Source organism: Cnephaeus nilssonii (assembly GCF_951640355.1).
Source record: "Cnephaeus nilssonii genome assembly, chromosome: 1".
Classification (NCBI taxonomy): domain Eukaryota; kingdom Metazoa; phylum Chordata; class Mammalia; order Chiroptera; family Vespertilionidae; genus Cnephaeus; species Cnephaeus nilssonii.
In genome coordinates this window covers 116,762,449-116,778,091 of record NC_137072.1, presented here as the reverse complement: position 1 = coordinate 116,778,091, position 15,643 = coordinate 116,762,449, and the positions used below count along the sequence as shown (strand labels likewise).

The 15,643-nt window shown below is 52.3% G+C and overlaps 1 protein-coding gene across 12 annotated transcripts in view; it reads left to right on the top strand.

Moving 5' to 3' along the window:
* GRK4 (G protein-coupled receptor kinase 4) overlaps positions 1–15,643 on the top strand; it is a 46,747-nt gene that overhangs the window by 1,481 nt on the left and 29,623 nt on the right. For 10 of the 12 annotated variants that reach the window (XR_013813359.1, XR_013813360.1, XR_013813361.1 and 7 more), the window contains exons 1-4: positions 23–545; positions 4,649–4,744; positions 13,127–13,239; positions 15,559–15,636. Coding sequence is in view for 3 of the 12 variants with exons in the window: in XM_079767697.1 (XP_079623823.1) it covers positions 494–545; positions 4,649–4,744; positions 13,127–13,239; positions 15,559–15,636 (339 nt within the window). In the remaining 9 variants the exon portion in view is untranslated. Of the gene's footprint in view, positions 1–22; positions 546–4,648; positions 4,745–13,126; positions 13,240–15,558; positions 15,637–15,643 lie in introns of those variants that run through there. The other 2 variants (XR_013813366.1, XR_013813367.1) reach the window with 2 other exon arrangements.

Here is a 15,643-nt window from a genome sequence, read left to right as displayed (position 1 = left end):
AGAGCCGGCCGCGCTGCGAGAAGGAGGCGGCGGCGGCGGCGGCAGTAGCCGTCGCCGCCGGGGGCGGTGGCCCTGCTGGGAGCCCTTCCCTGGGGTCGGGCTCGTTGGAGACCCGTGGCCCTGAGGAGAGCTACGCGCGCGGAGCGGGGGTGATGGGGCCGAGAGCGCGGGCGGCGGCGCGGCGGTGGTGACCGCGGAGAAGCCCGGAGGCCGGCCTGCCCTCGCCCCGCGTCCCGTCCCCGCCGGCGCCCCGGGCCGGCGGCGGCAGCGTTCGCGGCGGCGGCGTCGTCGCGGCAAGCGGGCCCGGGGGCGGCGGCACGGGTGGTGGCCGTGGTCGTGGCCGTTACGGCGGAGCAGCCCTTCCCGGCCGAGTGCGGGGCCCGGCGGGCGGGTGCGGGCCGGCGGGCGCCGCGCGGAGGCCCCGGCCCCGCGTCCTCGAGCCCGCGCAGCCCGGCTGCGGAAGCAGCGAAGGCGTCACCGGCGGCGGCGGTCCATGGAGCTGGAGAACCTCGTGGCGAACTCGCTGCTGCTGAAGGCGCGCCTCGGTGGGTGCCCCGCGGACCCGCGCCGGAGGGAGGGGCGGGCGCCGGCGAAGCCCGCGGAGCACGGCCTTGCGGTCTTTCGGGGACGAACCGGCGGGACCGGGCGAGCGCTTCCAGGCCCTGGTTTCACCCAGCTGCTGGCTGTGGGGTGTCCGCCGCGGGTCCCGCCTCAGGCCGCGCAGGTGTCAGGGCTCTCCGGGCAGGTGTCCGCCCAGGGGCGCTCCCGCGGGCGTCGGTGCTGCACCGCGTGGTGGGAGTGGATTAGCGCCGAGACGTGAACGCGGCTGTTTCGGGGCTTTGGGGGTTCTTCCCTCGTCACCCCCCTCCCGCTCGTGTAGATCCCACGAAGTGGTTGCCCAGCCCTCGGAGGCGCCCAGCCCGAAACGTTGGACAGGAATTCTCGAAGCCACAGGAGCGAATGGGAAGGTGGGGTCCCCAGGGAGGAGGAGGGAGGGCCCATTTTGGACCGGTTTTCCTGTGGAGGTGACAGCGAGGCCGCCCCTGCTCGGCTGTGGGGCGCCGTGCAGGCTCTGGAGCGGCAGAGCCGGGGGCGGAGTCGGTGGGACAGTCCGCGGGGCGCCCGGCTGATGCGCCCTCACTCCGAGCGCCCGGCTGGTCAGCGAGCGACCGTCCGACGTGGCGGCGGGTCTGCCGGGGGCGCCCGTGTGCCTGGGGCAGAAACGGAGTGAAAGCTGCTCGGCCGTGGGGAGCCGCAGCCAGGCCGCAGGGCGCGCAGACGCCGCCCCCCCCCAAGCAGGGCCGCCCGCGGCGAGGCGCTCTCGCCACACTGGTCACCGCAGAGGTGTGGGTGCGGGCAGGTCCGATGGGCGCTGCGGGTGCGCACACGCAGCGGGTCCCCAGGCGGAGCCCTGCTTCCTGGCTCAGCGGAGGGCGCGTTTCCCGGCGGAGTGCCGCCTGGGCCCGGTGTCCGCTCGGCTGCTCTGCGCGCCCTGGCGGGGCATGAGCGCGCCGCCTGGTCCTGGGCTGCAGTGCTGGTTAATGTTAGCGATCCAGCCATTTTCCAGATTCACTGAGAATACAGTCGGTCTCTCTCTTTTTGGTCCCAAACCGAACGAACGTTCGTTAGAGTCGTTTCTCCTTTCAGGGGTGGTGGTACGAGGCTTACCAGGGGGTCAGTCGCCTTGTAAGTGATGGGACTGTCTAACCACCATGCTGTACACCTGAAACGTGGTACAGGTGGGGCAAAAGTAGGTCTACAGCTGTACGTGGATCACAGTTTATTCCTGTGCGATTATCAGTTGTTTACTTTACATGCAAGCAACGTAAACCTACTTTTGCCCCACCCTGTATTGAAGGTAACTGGGGGAAACATTCATGTTGGCAAATGATGTTGCATTGAAGAAGTTGTTTGTGTTCCGGTATGCCAGGCACACTCTAAGGAAGTATGAAATAATCATACTGTTAATAAAAGATAAAAATCATTCTTTTAAAAAGTTAGGGTTTTGTGTGTGTAATACATTTGTTACACAATTTACGACCTTTAATTGCTTTAACTGATCATCTTAAATGGTCTCACATGCTTAACAGGAGACTTCAGCTCCATTTTATCTCTTGGTGAATTGGCAGCATAAATGCAGAGGTGGGCGTGTAGGGTAGGCACGCTTAATCGGATTTTGTCTTTCACGTTGCAGTTCCCTTCTGACTCAGGCTGTGGCTTGTTGAGCAGTTTAGCATCTGAGGCTTAATTCATGTACCTGTTGTCCTTGCTGTCCTCTCGATGAGGCTTCCAACCCAGAATTTTGGTTGCAGGGAGTTTCTAGAAGTTGCTTCTAAATGCTTTGAGTCCAGAGGTATGCATATATATCCAGAAGATGTCTGGTCAACCCGGTCTAATTAGCATGTTACCCTTTTATTAGTATAGATTAGCCAACATTTTTTTGTTTCCTTCATTGCACTTAATTTGTTCCCACGACTGGAGCTACTTACTGCATTTTGTTACAGAAATGGACAGCTTTGGTTTTCGTTCGGGCACATTACAGTATGCTTTCAATTCCAGGGCACGTGGTGCTTTTTCCCCTGTTTCAGTTGTTTCCATCCTTCAGGTTCCAGTTTACCTGAACCCTCTTCTAGCTTTCTTCCAGCCTGTAAACACTCTGCCCTTTGGGAATTGGGAATTGGGGGTTCTTAACACAGTGTAGTCAATGACTCTTAGGCTAAATTGTAATCTGTGTAAGGGCAGGGCATAGCTTGTATCTTTATTTTGTATCCCTCTCAGTGCTGGCCATTTAATTGGTACTTAGTAAGCAATTGGAGAGGAAGGGGGTGATTTGTTACTTTGTTAAATTCAAGAAAAAGGTGACAAGTACAACCAACCCCCTTAGTGCAGCATGGCCCCATTTGTAGTGTCATCACTTGGGTTCAAACCCCAGCTTCTCTGTTTATTAGCTACTAGAGGCCCCGTGCACTAAATTTGTGCATGGGTGAGGGGGGGGGGGAGAGTGTGTCCCTCAGCCCAGCCTGCATCCTCTCCAATCTGGGACCCCTCGAGGGATGTCCGACTGCCTAAACGGATCGGGCCGAAACGGGCAGTCGGACATCCCTCTCACAATCCAGGACTGCTGGCTCCCAACTGCTCGCCTGCCTGCCTTCCTGATTGCCCCTAACCGCTTCTGCCTGCCAGCCTGATCACCCCTAACCACTCCCCTGCCAGCCTGATTGATGCCTAACTACCCTCCCCTGCAGGCCTGGTCACCCCTAACTGCCCTCCCCTGCAGGCCTGGGTCCCCTCAACTGCCCTTCCCTGCAGACCTGGTCGCCCCCAACTTCCCTCCTCTGCCGGCCTGGTCACCCCTAACTGCCCTCCTCTGCTGGCCTGATTGCCCACAACTGCCCTCCCTTGCAGACCTGGTCCCTCCCCTGCTGGCCATCTTGTGGCAGCCATCTTGTGTCCACATGGGGACAGCCATCTTGTGTGTTGGAGTGATGGTCAGTTTGCATATTACTCTTTTATTAGATAGGATAGAGGCCTGATGCACGGGTGGGGGCCAGCTGGTTTGCCCTGAAGGGTGTCCTGGATCAGGGTGGGGGTTCCCTTGGGGCATGGGGTGGCCTGGGTGAGGGGCCTGTGGTGGTTTGCAGGCCGGCCACACCCCCTCGGCAACCCAAGCGGAGGCCCTGGTATCTGGGATTTATTTATCTTCTATAATTGAAACTTTGTAGCTTTGAGTGGAGGCCTGGGCTGGCCAGGGTGTGCGGAAAGCTTGGCTTCCTCCATCGCCGTAGGCAACCCAAGCCTCCTGTTCGATCTGTGGCTGCAGCCATCTTGGTTGGGTTAATTTGCATATGTGCGCCTGATTGGCTGGTGGGTGTGGCTTGTGAGTGCAGCGGAGTGATGGTTAATTTGCATATTACTCTTTTATTAGATAGGATAACTGCTTTAGGCAAATTATTATTTAAAAAGATGTTTTTATTGATTTCAGAGAGGAAGGGAGAGGGAGAGAAAGATAGAAACATCAATGATGAGCCCTAGCCAGTTTGGCTAAGTGGATAGAGTGTTGGTCCTCGGACCAAAGTGTCCCGGGTTCGATTCCAGTCAAGGGCATGTACCTCGGTTGCAGGCTCAATCCCCAGTCCTGGTCGGGGGCATGCAGGAGGCAACCAATCAATGTGTCTCTGTCACATGGATGTTTCTCTCTGTGTATCTCTCCCCCGCCCACTCTCTAAAAATCAATGGAAAAATATCCTTGGGTCAGGATTCACAAACAAAACAAAACAAAAAACATCAATGATGAGAGAGAATCATTCATTGGCTGTCTCCTGCACGTCCCTCACTGGGGAAGGAGTCCACAGCCAGGCATGTGCCCCGACCAGGAATTGAACAAGACTTGCTCAACCACTGAGCAACACTGGCCAGGCAAATTATTTCACATACCTGTGCCTTGGTTTTCTCACCTGTAAAATTAGGATTTTGACAAGAGCATAGCAACAGTATATCTCATAGGGTTGACGGGAGGATTTAGTGAGCGTAGACTGGTGAAACTTCTAGAAAAGTATCTGGCTTATAGTAAATGCCATTAGTGGAAGTAATTGTTATCATTAGATATTTCTGACCATTTAAAAAATGCCTCTTTCCCCCCCAAATTTAGGAGGATATGGCAAAAAAAGTGGTCGTAGTAAAAAATGGAGGGAGATGCTGAAGCTACCCCCTGTTAGCCAGTGCATCGAGCTTAGACATTCCATTGGTGAGTAAATGGAGCCTCCTGTGTCGGGAGGTACTCTGGCATTGTGTCATTCGTTAGGTGTTATTTCTCGAGTTCCTTTCTTGTTTCAAAAATGATATGGTACATTCTTCTTATAGTTCATGGTTCTTCCAGGGGAAAAGCCTGTAGGTTTTCTAATCGGAGTTATAAAGTATATGGCTGTAGAAGGGACACTGTTAACTGTTTCTCAGTCTCTTTCCACACACAGTTCTCTCTGCATGTGGACAAGAATGACTGAGGATAACTTCAGGAGAGGATCAGGCATATAGAAGGTGACTGTCCCTTACGGGAACCCTGCAGCTGTGAGGAGTGAGAGTTAGCTACCAGTCCTGATGTGCGCACAGGAAGTCAGATGTGGAGCCCTGTCTACAGGGCAGGCATCGTCGTATTTTTTAAAAGATGTGTTTTTCAGTTCAAAGGGTACATGCATTCAAAAATTTGATGTTGCCAAGTTACTCTCCAAAGAGGTTGTATCCCTTTACTTTCATGCCAACAATATGTTACAAGGTTTCTTTGCCTGTGACCTTGTTAACATATTAAAATAATGATATTGATTTCAATATTTTTAATAAAGATAAACTATAGTTTGAAAATGGTTTCTTGTTTTATTTATGGATGGGGTTGAGCATTTTCATGAAGTTTTAAAAATTTTTTGCTTTTTCTAACTCATTTGTAAAAGCTCTTTATCTATGAAAGGAACTTATCTTTAGATATTCAAATGTGAATATATTTTATATTTCTGCTTTTTTGGTATACAGTACATTTTTCCATACAGAGGTTTTAATTTTTTATGTAGACAAATATATCAATCTTTTTAGTTTTTGTACTTATTCTTGTGCTTAGGGAAGACACCAAAGATTAATTAAAAAAAAAATCCATCCATCTTTTCTTTAGTATTATTACAGTTCCTTTTTAAGAAAGTTTAGATATTTTAACTATCAAGAATAATTTCAGCCCTAGCTGCTTTGGCTCAGTGGATAGAGCATCAGCCTGTGGACTGAAGGGTCCCAGGTTCGATTCCGGTCAAGGGCATATGCCCGGGTTGCGGGTTCGATCTCAGGAGGGGGTGTGCAGGAGGCAGCCAAGCAATAATTCTATCTCATCATTGATGTTTCTATTTCTTCCTCTCTGAAATAAATAAAAATATTTTTTTAAAAATTAAAATAATTTCAGACAGTATAAAGAAGGTAGTTCCCCCCCAAGACCTATCCAGTTGTTTCAGCCTCATTATGTGTTTACAATGGCAGTTTTATTGAGATACTAGAAGCCTGATGCACGAAGATTCGTGCTAGAATGGGCTTTCCTTTCCCTGGCTGCCAGCACCGCCTTTCCACGCCGGCCCAGCCCCTTTCCGCTCAGGCCCCGGAGCCGCCTCTTTCCGCTCCGGCCCCACCTTCCATGCTGCCCAGAGGCCCTGAGAGATGGGGGTGGGGCAGAACACCTGCATCGTCGCCATGGCAACAATGCAAGCATCCCTCCCCCGTCACTCGGAGCCTGTGTATGCAAATTAACCATCTTTGTTGGGTTAATTTGCATATCACTCCTGATTGGCTGGTGGCATAGCAGAGGTACGGTCAATTTACATGTTTGTCTATTATTATTATGTAAGATGATTAACATGCCATACAGTTTACCTCCTTAAAGTGTACAGTTCAGTGGTTTTTACTATAGTCATGGAGTTGTGCAGCCATTACCACAGTCAAGCTTACCTTTTCATCACCTCAAAAAGAAGCCCTGTACCCATTGGGGCCACACCCCATTCCCTCCCTCTCCTTCAGTCCTAGGCAGCCACTAATCTGCTCTCTGGATTTGCCTTTTATGGACACTTCATGTAAATGGAAACCATATACTACGTGGTCTTTTATGACTGGTTTCTTTCACTTAACACGTTTTCAAGGTCATTCATGCTATAGCATGAATCAGTACTTAATCCACTTTTGTTGGCAAATAATAGTCTGTTGTGAGGATATATTGCATTTTATTTACCTATTCATCAGTTAATAGACATTGGATTGTTTTTATTTTTATGTCTACTTATACACTGAGTGGCCAGATTATTATGATCTCTGAACGCATAATAATCTGGCCACTCAGTGTATATCCTATAGAATAAAAGGCTAATATACAAATTGTCCCCTCAACCAAGAGTTTGACCAGCAGGCAGGCCGGCCAACTGCCCATGTCCCCTCCCCCTGGCTAGGCTGACCAGACCCCACCCATGCATGAATTCATGCACCGGGCCTCTAATATGTATACACACACACACACACACACACACTGAGTGGCCAGATTATTATGCGTTCAGAGATCATAATAATCTGGCCACTCAGTGTGTAAAAGGCTACTATGCAAAGTGTCCCCTCAGGAGTTTTACTGGGAGTTCGATCACTCACTATGACGTGTGCTGACCACCAGGGGGTGGGTGGAAAGTGGCGGGCGACCAGTGGCAATGGCGGGGTGCTGAGGTAGTGAGGGAAGGAGGAGGTGGGGAGGTGGGGAACCTGATCGACCCTGATCACTGGCCAGGCCTAGGGACCCTACTCAAGTACGAATTTCGTGCACCAGGCCTCTGGTTATGAATAATATTGCTACAAACATTTATGTACAAATTTTTTATTGTGGTGAAAAACACATAAAGATTGCCATTTTAACCATTTTAAAGTAAAATTCCGTGGCATTCATGTGGACAGCACATGGGAGTCTGGATTTGGTCACTCATCTGTTGGTGACATGGGGGACGTTTCATGCCTTTGGGCTGTTGTGAGTAAAGCTGCTAGGAACGTGGGTGTGCTGTGTGAACGTTTGTTTGAGTCCCTGCTCGCACTGTCTTGTGTGTGTATGCCCAGAATTAGAATTGCTGGATAGTAGGGAGTTCTGAGTTTGACTTTTTGAGGACGTGCCAAACTGTTATCCAAAGTGCTGCCCCCTTCCCCATTCCTCCAGCAGTGCACGGATTCCGATTTCTTTGCATCCTTGCCAGCACTTTCTATTTCCTTTTTGTTTGCACTGCAGCCGGCCTCCTGCGTGTGAAGTGGCATCTCACTGTGTTTTGCTTTGTATTTCCCAAGGCTAACGATGTAGAGCATCTTTTCATGTGCTTATTGGCCATTTATATATTTTCTTGGAGAAATGTCTGTTTAAATTCTTTGCCCCTTTTTAGTCCTGGCCATTGTTGCTCAGTGGTTGGAGCATTGGCCTGAGCACGGAAGGGTTGTGGCTTCGGCTCTCAGTCAAGGGCACTGCCTCGATGCACGTTCACGCCCCGTCCCGCCTCCCCTTTGGGGTGTGTGCGGAAGGCAGTGGATGGAGGTGTTTCTCTCACATTGATGCTTTTCTCTCTCTCTGTCCTCCCTCCCTTCCACTCAGAAATCAAACCTTGGGTAAGGATTCAACAGCGACTTCCTTGCCCATAGTGAAATGGGGCTGTCTTTTCGTTGCTGAGACGTGAGCAGGCTCCATGCATTAGGTACCCGATTCCACATGCTTCTTCCCGTCCGTGCTGTTCCCATTTTCCTGACGCTGGCCTTTGGGGACAAGGTCTGCACTGCCTGACCCAAAGCCGTGGAGACCACGCCTCGCTCTCCCCCATTGGGTGCTGGATCCAGTGCCGATAGTCTGTGGAGGGGGAGAGGGACCCAGTTTCGTTCTCCCACTGGATATCCAGTTGTTCAGCACCGCTCGTGGAAGTGACTGCTCTTTCACCAGCGACTGGGCACCTTTATGAAACCAGCTGTGTTTCGCTTTCCGGGGAACTGCCTGCCTGCCCGCCCCGCAAAGCAGCCGCGGCACTTTCCCTTCCCGGCCCTCGCTGGCGACAGGAGAGGCGGCGTGTGCAGGCCGCTGAGGGCTTTTGTGTCTTAGAGTTAGAAAGCAGACATCGGGGTGTTAGCGAGGAATGATGCAATCAGTCACATTTCCAGGCGTCTCTCAGGCTTCAGTGTGAAGAATGAGATTGAGAGGTCAGGAGTGGGGACAGGGAGGCCATATGGGGGACCCGCCGTGGTGGGGGCAGGAGGTGGCAGCTTGGTGTGGGGGTGGTGAGGACATGAATGATGAGAACATTCAGGAAGCGGAGTCCAGCTGCGTTCTGTGTGGAAGGAGGGAGGGGAACTGAGGTGACTGCCAGGTCTGGTCCATGCAGAGCGGGGCTCGCAGCGGGAGGAGCCCGTGGGACGGAAGGTGCACTTGCAGGGCTCGGAGAAGTCTGGGCTGTAGAGGGGACTCGGGCGATAGCTGTAGGGGGCACCCAGGAGTCACCAGACTGGCCGTGGGTAAGTCTCCCTGGAGACCGCCGAACGGGAAGAGGGTCTGCCACCACCCGACCCGGTTACCTCTGGCCGCTGCGTGCAGCCCTCTCCAGCCCTCTCCGCCCTGGGAGCCCAGCCAGCCCCTCCCTCTGCCCGCTCCCAGGGTGGGGTGCCGCAGGGGCCAGCGCTGGCCCGCGCCCACTCCGCTCCTGCTCTCCCTGCTCCCTCCGCTCTGCTCTCCCCCCTCCCTCCCCTCCGCTCCTGCTCTCCTCTCCTCCCTCCCTCCTGCCTCTTGGCCCCGCCAGCTGCAGAGCTGCCTGTTCGCTCTTTGATGCCCCCTCGGTGGCGGTAGGTCCCTCGGGGGGTGGAGAGAAGCTCCCTGTGGGCTCAGGCTTACCAGAAACCTGGCCCTGCTTTACAAACACATTGTAGGCTTCATTTGCCTGGACACTTGCTTTCCTCCATGTCCGCCTTTCAGCCTCTGAACTGCTTGTTGGGTCGGTCACTCACCTTCTGCGAATGTTGGGCCACAGATTATTCTGAGAATTCAAGTCGGTGCACGAGTACGGAGCTGTGATTGTGCGGGTCTCGCACCTGGAAGCGGGTAAGTGTGGTTGGAGCATGAACGGGAAAGCTTGCGCCCCGTCCGTCCGCACCTCCCGCACCTCCCGCACCTCCTGCGGGGCCTTCAGCCGCCTGGGCGGGTCACTGACTCTTTTCTCGTTTTCTTGCTTCCCTCCGGGTTATGCCCCCTGCGCGTCTGTCTTCCTTTTTCCTTCTTCCTCTGGCTCCTCAAGTCATTCATTTTTATGCAGGGCGAAGGGAAGGTGAATGTTTTGGGGAAGGCCCCGCCCCCTTTTTGTCTTCTCGTTTGATGGTGATGGAATCGAGTGAGATTTTCAGTTCCTTCAGTGTGTGCTCAAGGCTGCGTTTGTTCGCTCCCTCTCGGTGGCGGCGCGGTGCTTCCTGCAGGGCGTGTTCGTTCTCTCTCTCTCTCTCTCTCTCTCTCCCTCTCTCGGGTTCTGGCTGGTGGGTGTGCCCGTGGGTTCCAGCAGCCGCACACCGAATCCTGGGCTGGGCCAACATTTTAGTTCCTCAGCGGGCTCTGCCTCTCCCTGCGGGTCCCAGGATCTCTCTGGGCAGACACCCACTTTCTGTCAAGTGGCTTCAGCCATTCTGACCAGGGCTGGGAGGGGCTCCCGGCATAGAGGTTTGTGGGAGCCCCAGCTTATCTCTGGGGTCTCAGCTGATGTTCCTTTAACTCCAACCCCAGCAGCTCTCTCTTCCAGGTAACTTCATGTCTGACTCGTGAGGGCACTGTATTCTTCCCACGGGAGGGTCCATGCTTTCCGTGTGGCTCTGCTCTTGTGTTCACGTTCAGCACGTTCAGTAGGGGCCGGGGAGAGAAGATAGGCCTACCTGTGCGCATCTGCAGCCTCACCTGGAGACCAGGGGCATTGCTAACCCTTCGGAATGGGAAGGAAAGTGTTAAAAACTGGCGTGTGTGTGTGTGTGTGTGTGTGTGTGTGTGTGTGTGTGTGTGTTTAATCCTTACCCGAGGATATTGAGAGAGAAAGAGAGAGGGGAGCATCAGTGTGAGAGAGACACATGGATTGGTTGCCTTTCACATACACCCTGACCCAGGGCAGGGATCAAGCCTGCAACCGAGGTACATGCCCTTGACCAGGACCCTTCGGTCCACTGGCTGACACTAACCACTGAGCAACAGGCTAGGGCTGTGGTCGGCAAATCGCGGCTCGCGAGCCACATGCGGCTCTTTGGCCCCTTGAGTGTGGCTCTTCCACAAAATACCACGGCCTGGGCGAGTCTATTTTGTGGAAGTGGCGTTAGAAGAAGTTTAAAAAATTTGGCTCTCAAAAGAAATTTCAATCGTCCTGTTGATATTTGGCTCTGTTGACTAATGAGTTTGCCGACCACTGGGCTAGGGCAAAAACTTCCATCTTTTAAGGAACATCACTTTTTGACCGCCTCGTGTCTTTTCTTAAAATGTAGTCAGTAAGCCCCTAGCTGGTTTGGCTCAGTGGATATAACGTCGACTTGCAGACCCGATAGGTCCCAAGTTCGATTCTGGTCAAGGGCACATACCTGGGTTGCAGGCTCCTCCCCGGCCTGGGCCCTGGTCGGGGCTCGTGCAGGAGGCAACCGATCGATGTGCTTCTCTCACATATTTCTCTCTTTCCCTTTCTCTTTCTCTCTAAAAATCAATGGGAAAATGTCCTCTGGTGAGGATTAAAATAATAAATCTGTAATAATAAAAGCATAATATGCTAATTAGACTGGACGTCCTTCTGGATGTCCTTCCGGACGATCTTCCAGATGAAGCAAGGGAAGCCCGGGTGCCTGCTGGCGGCCAGAGGGAAGCCCGGGTCCCGGGTGCTAGAGGGAAGCCGATGCTGGCAGCGGGGGGAAGGAAGGCCTACTCTTGCACGAATTTTGTGCATCAGGCCTGTAGTAAGTAAGTAAGTAAATAAATAATAAAAAATATAGTTAGTTAGTAAGTATCCCTAAAAAAATGTAGCAAAATTTGACACTGTGGGTTGCAGAACTTTTACAACACCTTTGCTGGTGTTTGTGGGCCTGTGGTTGTGCCTGGACCCCGAGTGTTCATCCCTGGCCTGTGCAGTGTGCAAGCGCAGCGATGCGGAGCGGACGGCGGCGCTCCCTGCGTTACCCGGCATCCGCCCTGCCGCTGAGGAGTTCGTCGTGGCGTGCTGGCTTTCATGCATTTCATTTCGTTGTTCAGCGTAGAGCCATTGCAGGAGGACTGCGCATGGCCATGTTCATTTCAAGTTCAAAGTCACTGCTAACAGGTGTCAGGGCCAGCCTGACAGGTTGAACCGGGCTGAGGTAGGGAGGTGGGAATTAAGAAAAGAAAGAAAGACAGGACAGCGGGATCGGGAGGACTACGAGTCAGTCGAGGAACTGTAGTGTGTTTATTAACTCTGTAATGCCTTTTATACACAAAACACTGAATAGGAAGTCTGTGAAGAGGAATGTACTCTTTGTTCCTCTTAATCTCTAAGGGAGAGACAGAGCAGAAGGACAAATTCTCGGTACAGTAAATCAGGCAGATTCTCAGTAAATAGTTACAGACTTCTTGGCAAGCCATAAAAGGGTTGCTCTCCTTCTACTGATAACCGCCATCCAAACCAGTCTGGGAAAATTGTGTGGGTAAGGGTCCCAGCCTTTCTAGTCCCTTCAGGTGCAAGGACCGTGTCAGCTTACACCCTGTCTCCAACAAACAGGGCAGCCGATTTTCTCGCTGACGTTTAAATGAACCTGTTTGGAACATATTTGTTTATATCCCCCTTGACACTTTGACCAAACATTAGTGCCTTGTTCTCCAAACAGTGTTAGTGTTTAGGGTAAGGTAAGGTGTACAACATATGATTTCACTGAGGAGACAGGAAGAACAGTCCCGAGAGCAGCTAAAATCATAAAGCATCAGCAACACCTGTAACTTGTGAGTGGCTAGAAAGGCAGCCAAATGGAAGAGAGCTTTTCGAAATCTAACTCAGCGCCTTCCTGCGGTGTATTTCTCTGCTTGTAATTGTCTCAGGCACCCCTCCCCGCTCCCGTGGTCCCCGCGGGAACACTGCTCCCTGCGTGTTTCCTTTGGGGAGCAGGACGACCCAGCGGCTTCACACACCTTAGTTGCCAATTCTTCCAGCGACCTTTGGCTCTGCTTAGGTATTTTATTTTATTTTTATTTTTTAAATATATTTTTATTGATTTTTTTACAGAGAGGAAGAGAGAGGGATAGTCAGAAACATCGATGAGAGAGAACCATCGATCAGCCGCCTCCCGCACACCCCCCACTGGGGATGTGCCCGCAACCAAGGTACATGCCCTTGACCAGAATCGAACCTGGGACCCTTGAGTCCGCAGGCCGACGCTCTATCCACTGAGCCAAACCGGTTTGGGCTGCTTAGGTATTTTAAATATTTGTCGTGATAGCCCAGTCTAAATTGGTAAGCAAAACAGTGATCTAAAAAATGCTGCAAATACTGTTTTTTACTCTTATTGTATCTGGTATGTAAGGTTCAGAAATAGCACTTTCTGAATTGTAACGATTCTATCCCCTTTCTTCACCCAGAAAAGGATTATAGCAGTCTCTGTGACAAGCAGCCAATAGGAAGACTGCTCTTCCGGCAATTCTGCGACACCCAGGACAGCCCGAAGCGGTGCATTGAGTTCCTGGATGCGGTGGTGAGCGGTTTACCTGTGCTGACCCAGCTGCTCTGTGCTCGGAGGAGATCTGAGTTAGTTGACGTGGGCAGTGAGGGGTGAGGGGTTGGGGGTAGGGGGGCAGCGGCCTCCATGTCTCCCTCTCCTGTAGTGTAAAGCGGCCACTCGCGCAGGACTGCACCTCAGGGCTGGAGGGCACGTGTACTTAGCGAGTAACGTGGAAACTTGCTGCTTTGATCTGTGAGAAGGTTGAACAGCTAATGAAGACGATGTGCTTAGGGGCAGCCCCTGCGAGGTAGCCTCCTCCTTCCGAGCAGATGCTGTCTGCTCCCAACACGGCCGAAGCATCGGGAGGGAGCAGTGAACTGAGCGTGAGAAGGAGAGTCAGGGAGTGGAGTGCACTGACGTGTAAAGTGTCCCAGCATTCTCCGCGTCATGTCTGATAGTCACTGCGTTTTCCTGAGAGGCAAAGAAATCCCGTGTTTATAGGCAGAGAAATCCCGTGTTTCTGAATCTTTAGCTCCGGCAGATGTAGAAGTTTGAAACTGAAATTCAGAAGTAACTTAACAGTAGAAAATTGGTAGAATCTAGCAGAAAAGCTCTCTTACCAAACTTATGACCTTACCCTAAACACTAACACTGTTTCTCTGTCCTAGGTGTATCAGCAAATATATGTTGACTACGTATTGTACCTAGAGGACTATCTTATGTCATTGAGTGTTTGTTCATTTTTGTCTCTGACATAGCTTTTAAAATATTCGTGTTTATAATGTATTCTTTCAGAAAAACATTTGAGGCTCTTGCCTATTTCGTTGTTTGCTCCCTACTCCCTGGGGCTCCCCCCTTTCCTTCCTGGTACCTTTACTAGAAAAAGACGAGGCTGTAAAGGAGGCAATTATTATTATTTTTTTAAAATATATTTTTATTGATTTTTTACAGAGAGGAAGGGAGAGGGATAGAGAGTTAGAAACATCGATGAGAGAGAAACATCGATCAGCTGCCTCCTGCACACCCCCCACTGGGGATGTGCCCGCAACCAAGATACATGCCCTTGACCGGAATCGAACCTGGGACCTTTCAGTCCGAAGGCCGACGCTCTATCCACTGAGCCAAACCGGTTTTGGCGGCAATTATTTTTTAAAGGTAGAATTCTGATGCAGTGGGGCTGCCTACTCGGCTCCGGTAGAATGTGATATGTCTAACGTATCCTATATAATAAAAGGCTAATATGCAAATTGCCCCCCCTCGACCGGGAGTTCGACCCAGCCAGCCTCCCGCGTCCCCTCCCCCCGGCCGGACCCCACCCGTGCACGACTTCATGCACTTGGCCTCTAGTTGGGTTATATTTGCCAAGCTGCTATATTTTAGGAATTCAGAGACCTATGACATCTGTATCAGTCAGGGCTCAGTGAAAGGAACATGGCCATTAGGAGTTAGATATGAAGAGATTTACTAAAAGGAATTGGCTTTCATGGTTGTGAGGTCTGGCCAGGAAAGTGCCATCTGTAAGGCAGGCTATCGGGAAGGGCGGAACTCCAGAAATGGGGTGAAGCCGCTGTGTTAGGCGGGAATTTCTTCCGGGAAGACCCCCTCTGCTTGTCTAAGACCTTCAGCGATTGCCACCGGCTGTCCAGGAGAGTCTCCCTTCGGGGAGCCAGCGATGCACTCCGCATGGCAGCAGCGGTGCGTTGTGTTTGGGTAACTGGCTGTCCTGAGGGCTCGCTCTCCGGGTCCTTGTACGTGTTCAGTAGATGGACTTCCTTTGGTCTTCTCCTCACTTTCTCGTCAGCGCCGTCCGGCTTGCAGGCTCCGGGGTCTCAGTTCTCCACTTGCAGAGCCCAGGGCTGCCTCGTGGCCCCTCGTGCTGTCCCCGTGGCTGTGGGCGTTGTTGAGCGGCTTCTTCTAGAAATGCTCTTACCCCGGCCTTTGCTTCTCCTCTTACCTTTTCCCATTTCTTCCTCCTTGCCTGTCCTTTATAGATGGTCAGCTGTTGGTCAGGTTCCGCTCTTAATGCTTCCTCTGCCCGGGCCTGTGTGGCGTTGTCTGTTCTTGCAGTCTCTCCCCCGGCCCCTGTGGCGGGTGACTGAGTCCCTGAACTGCACTCGGGTGTCAGGTGCCTGCTGGGCACTTCTGTCAGCTGTTGGTTTGGCCACAGTTCAGGGCTGAAGTATAAGACCGAGCATCGTGGAACGTGCTGCTCTGCTGTATCATTAACCCTCAGAGCTCTCGGGAGACCCTGGCTGAGGGCTGCGAGTCAGTTCCGAAGCCAGAGGATTTGAAGCCACCTGACGTCAGGGAGAAGTGTGGCTAACATTTCTTTCCCGTCGTCTCTGCACCCAGGCAGAATATGAAGTCGCCCTGGACGAGGACCGAAGAGAGCGTGGACAGTTAGTCTTAAACACGTTCTTCATCAATGAGGTGTGTT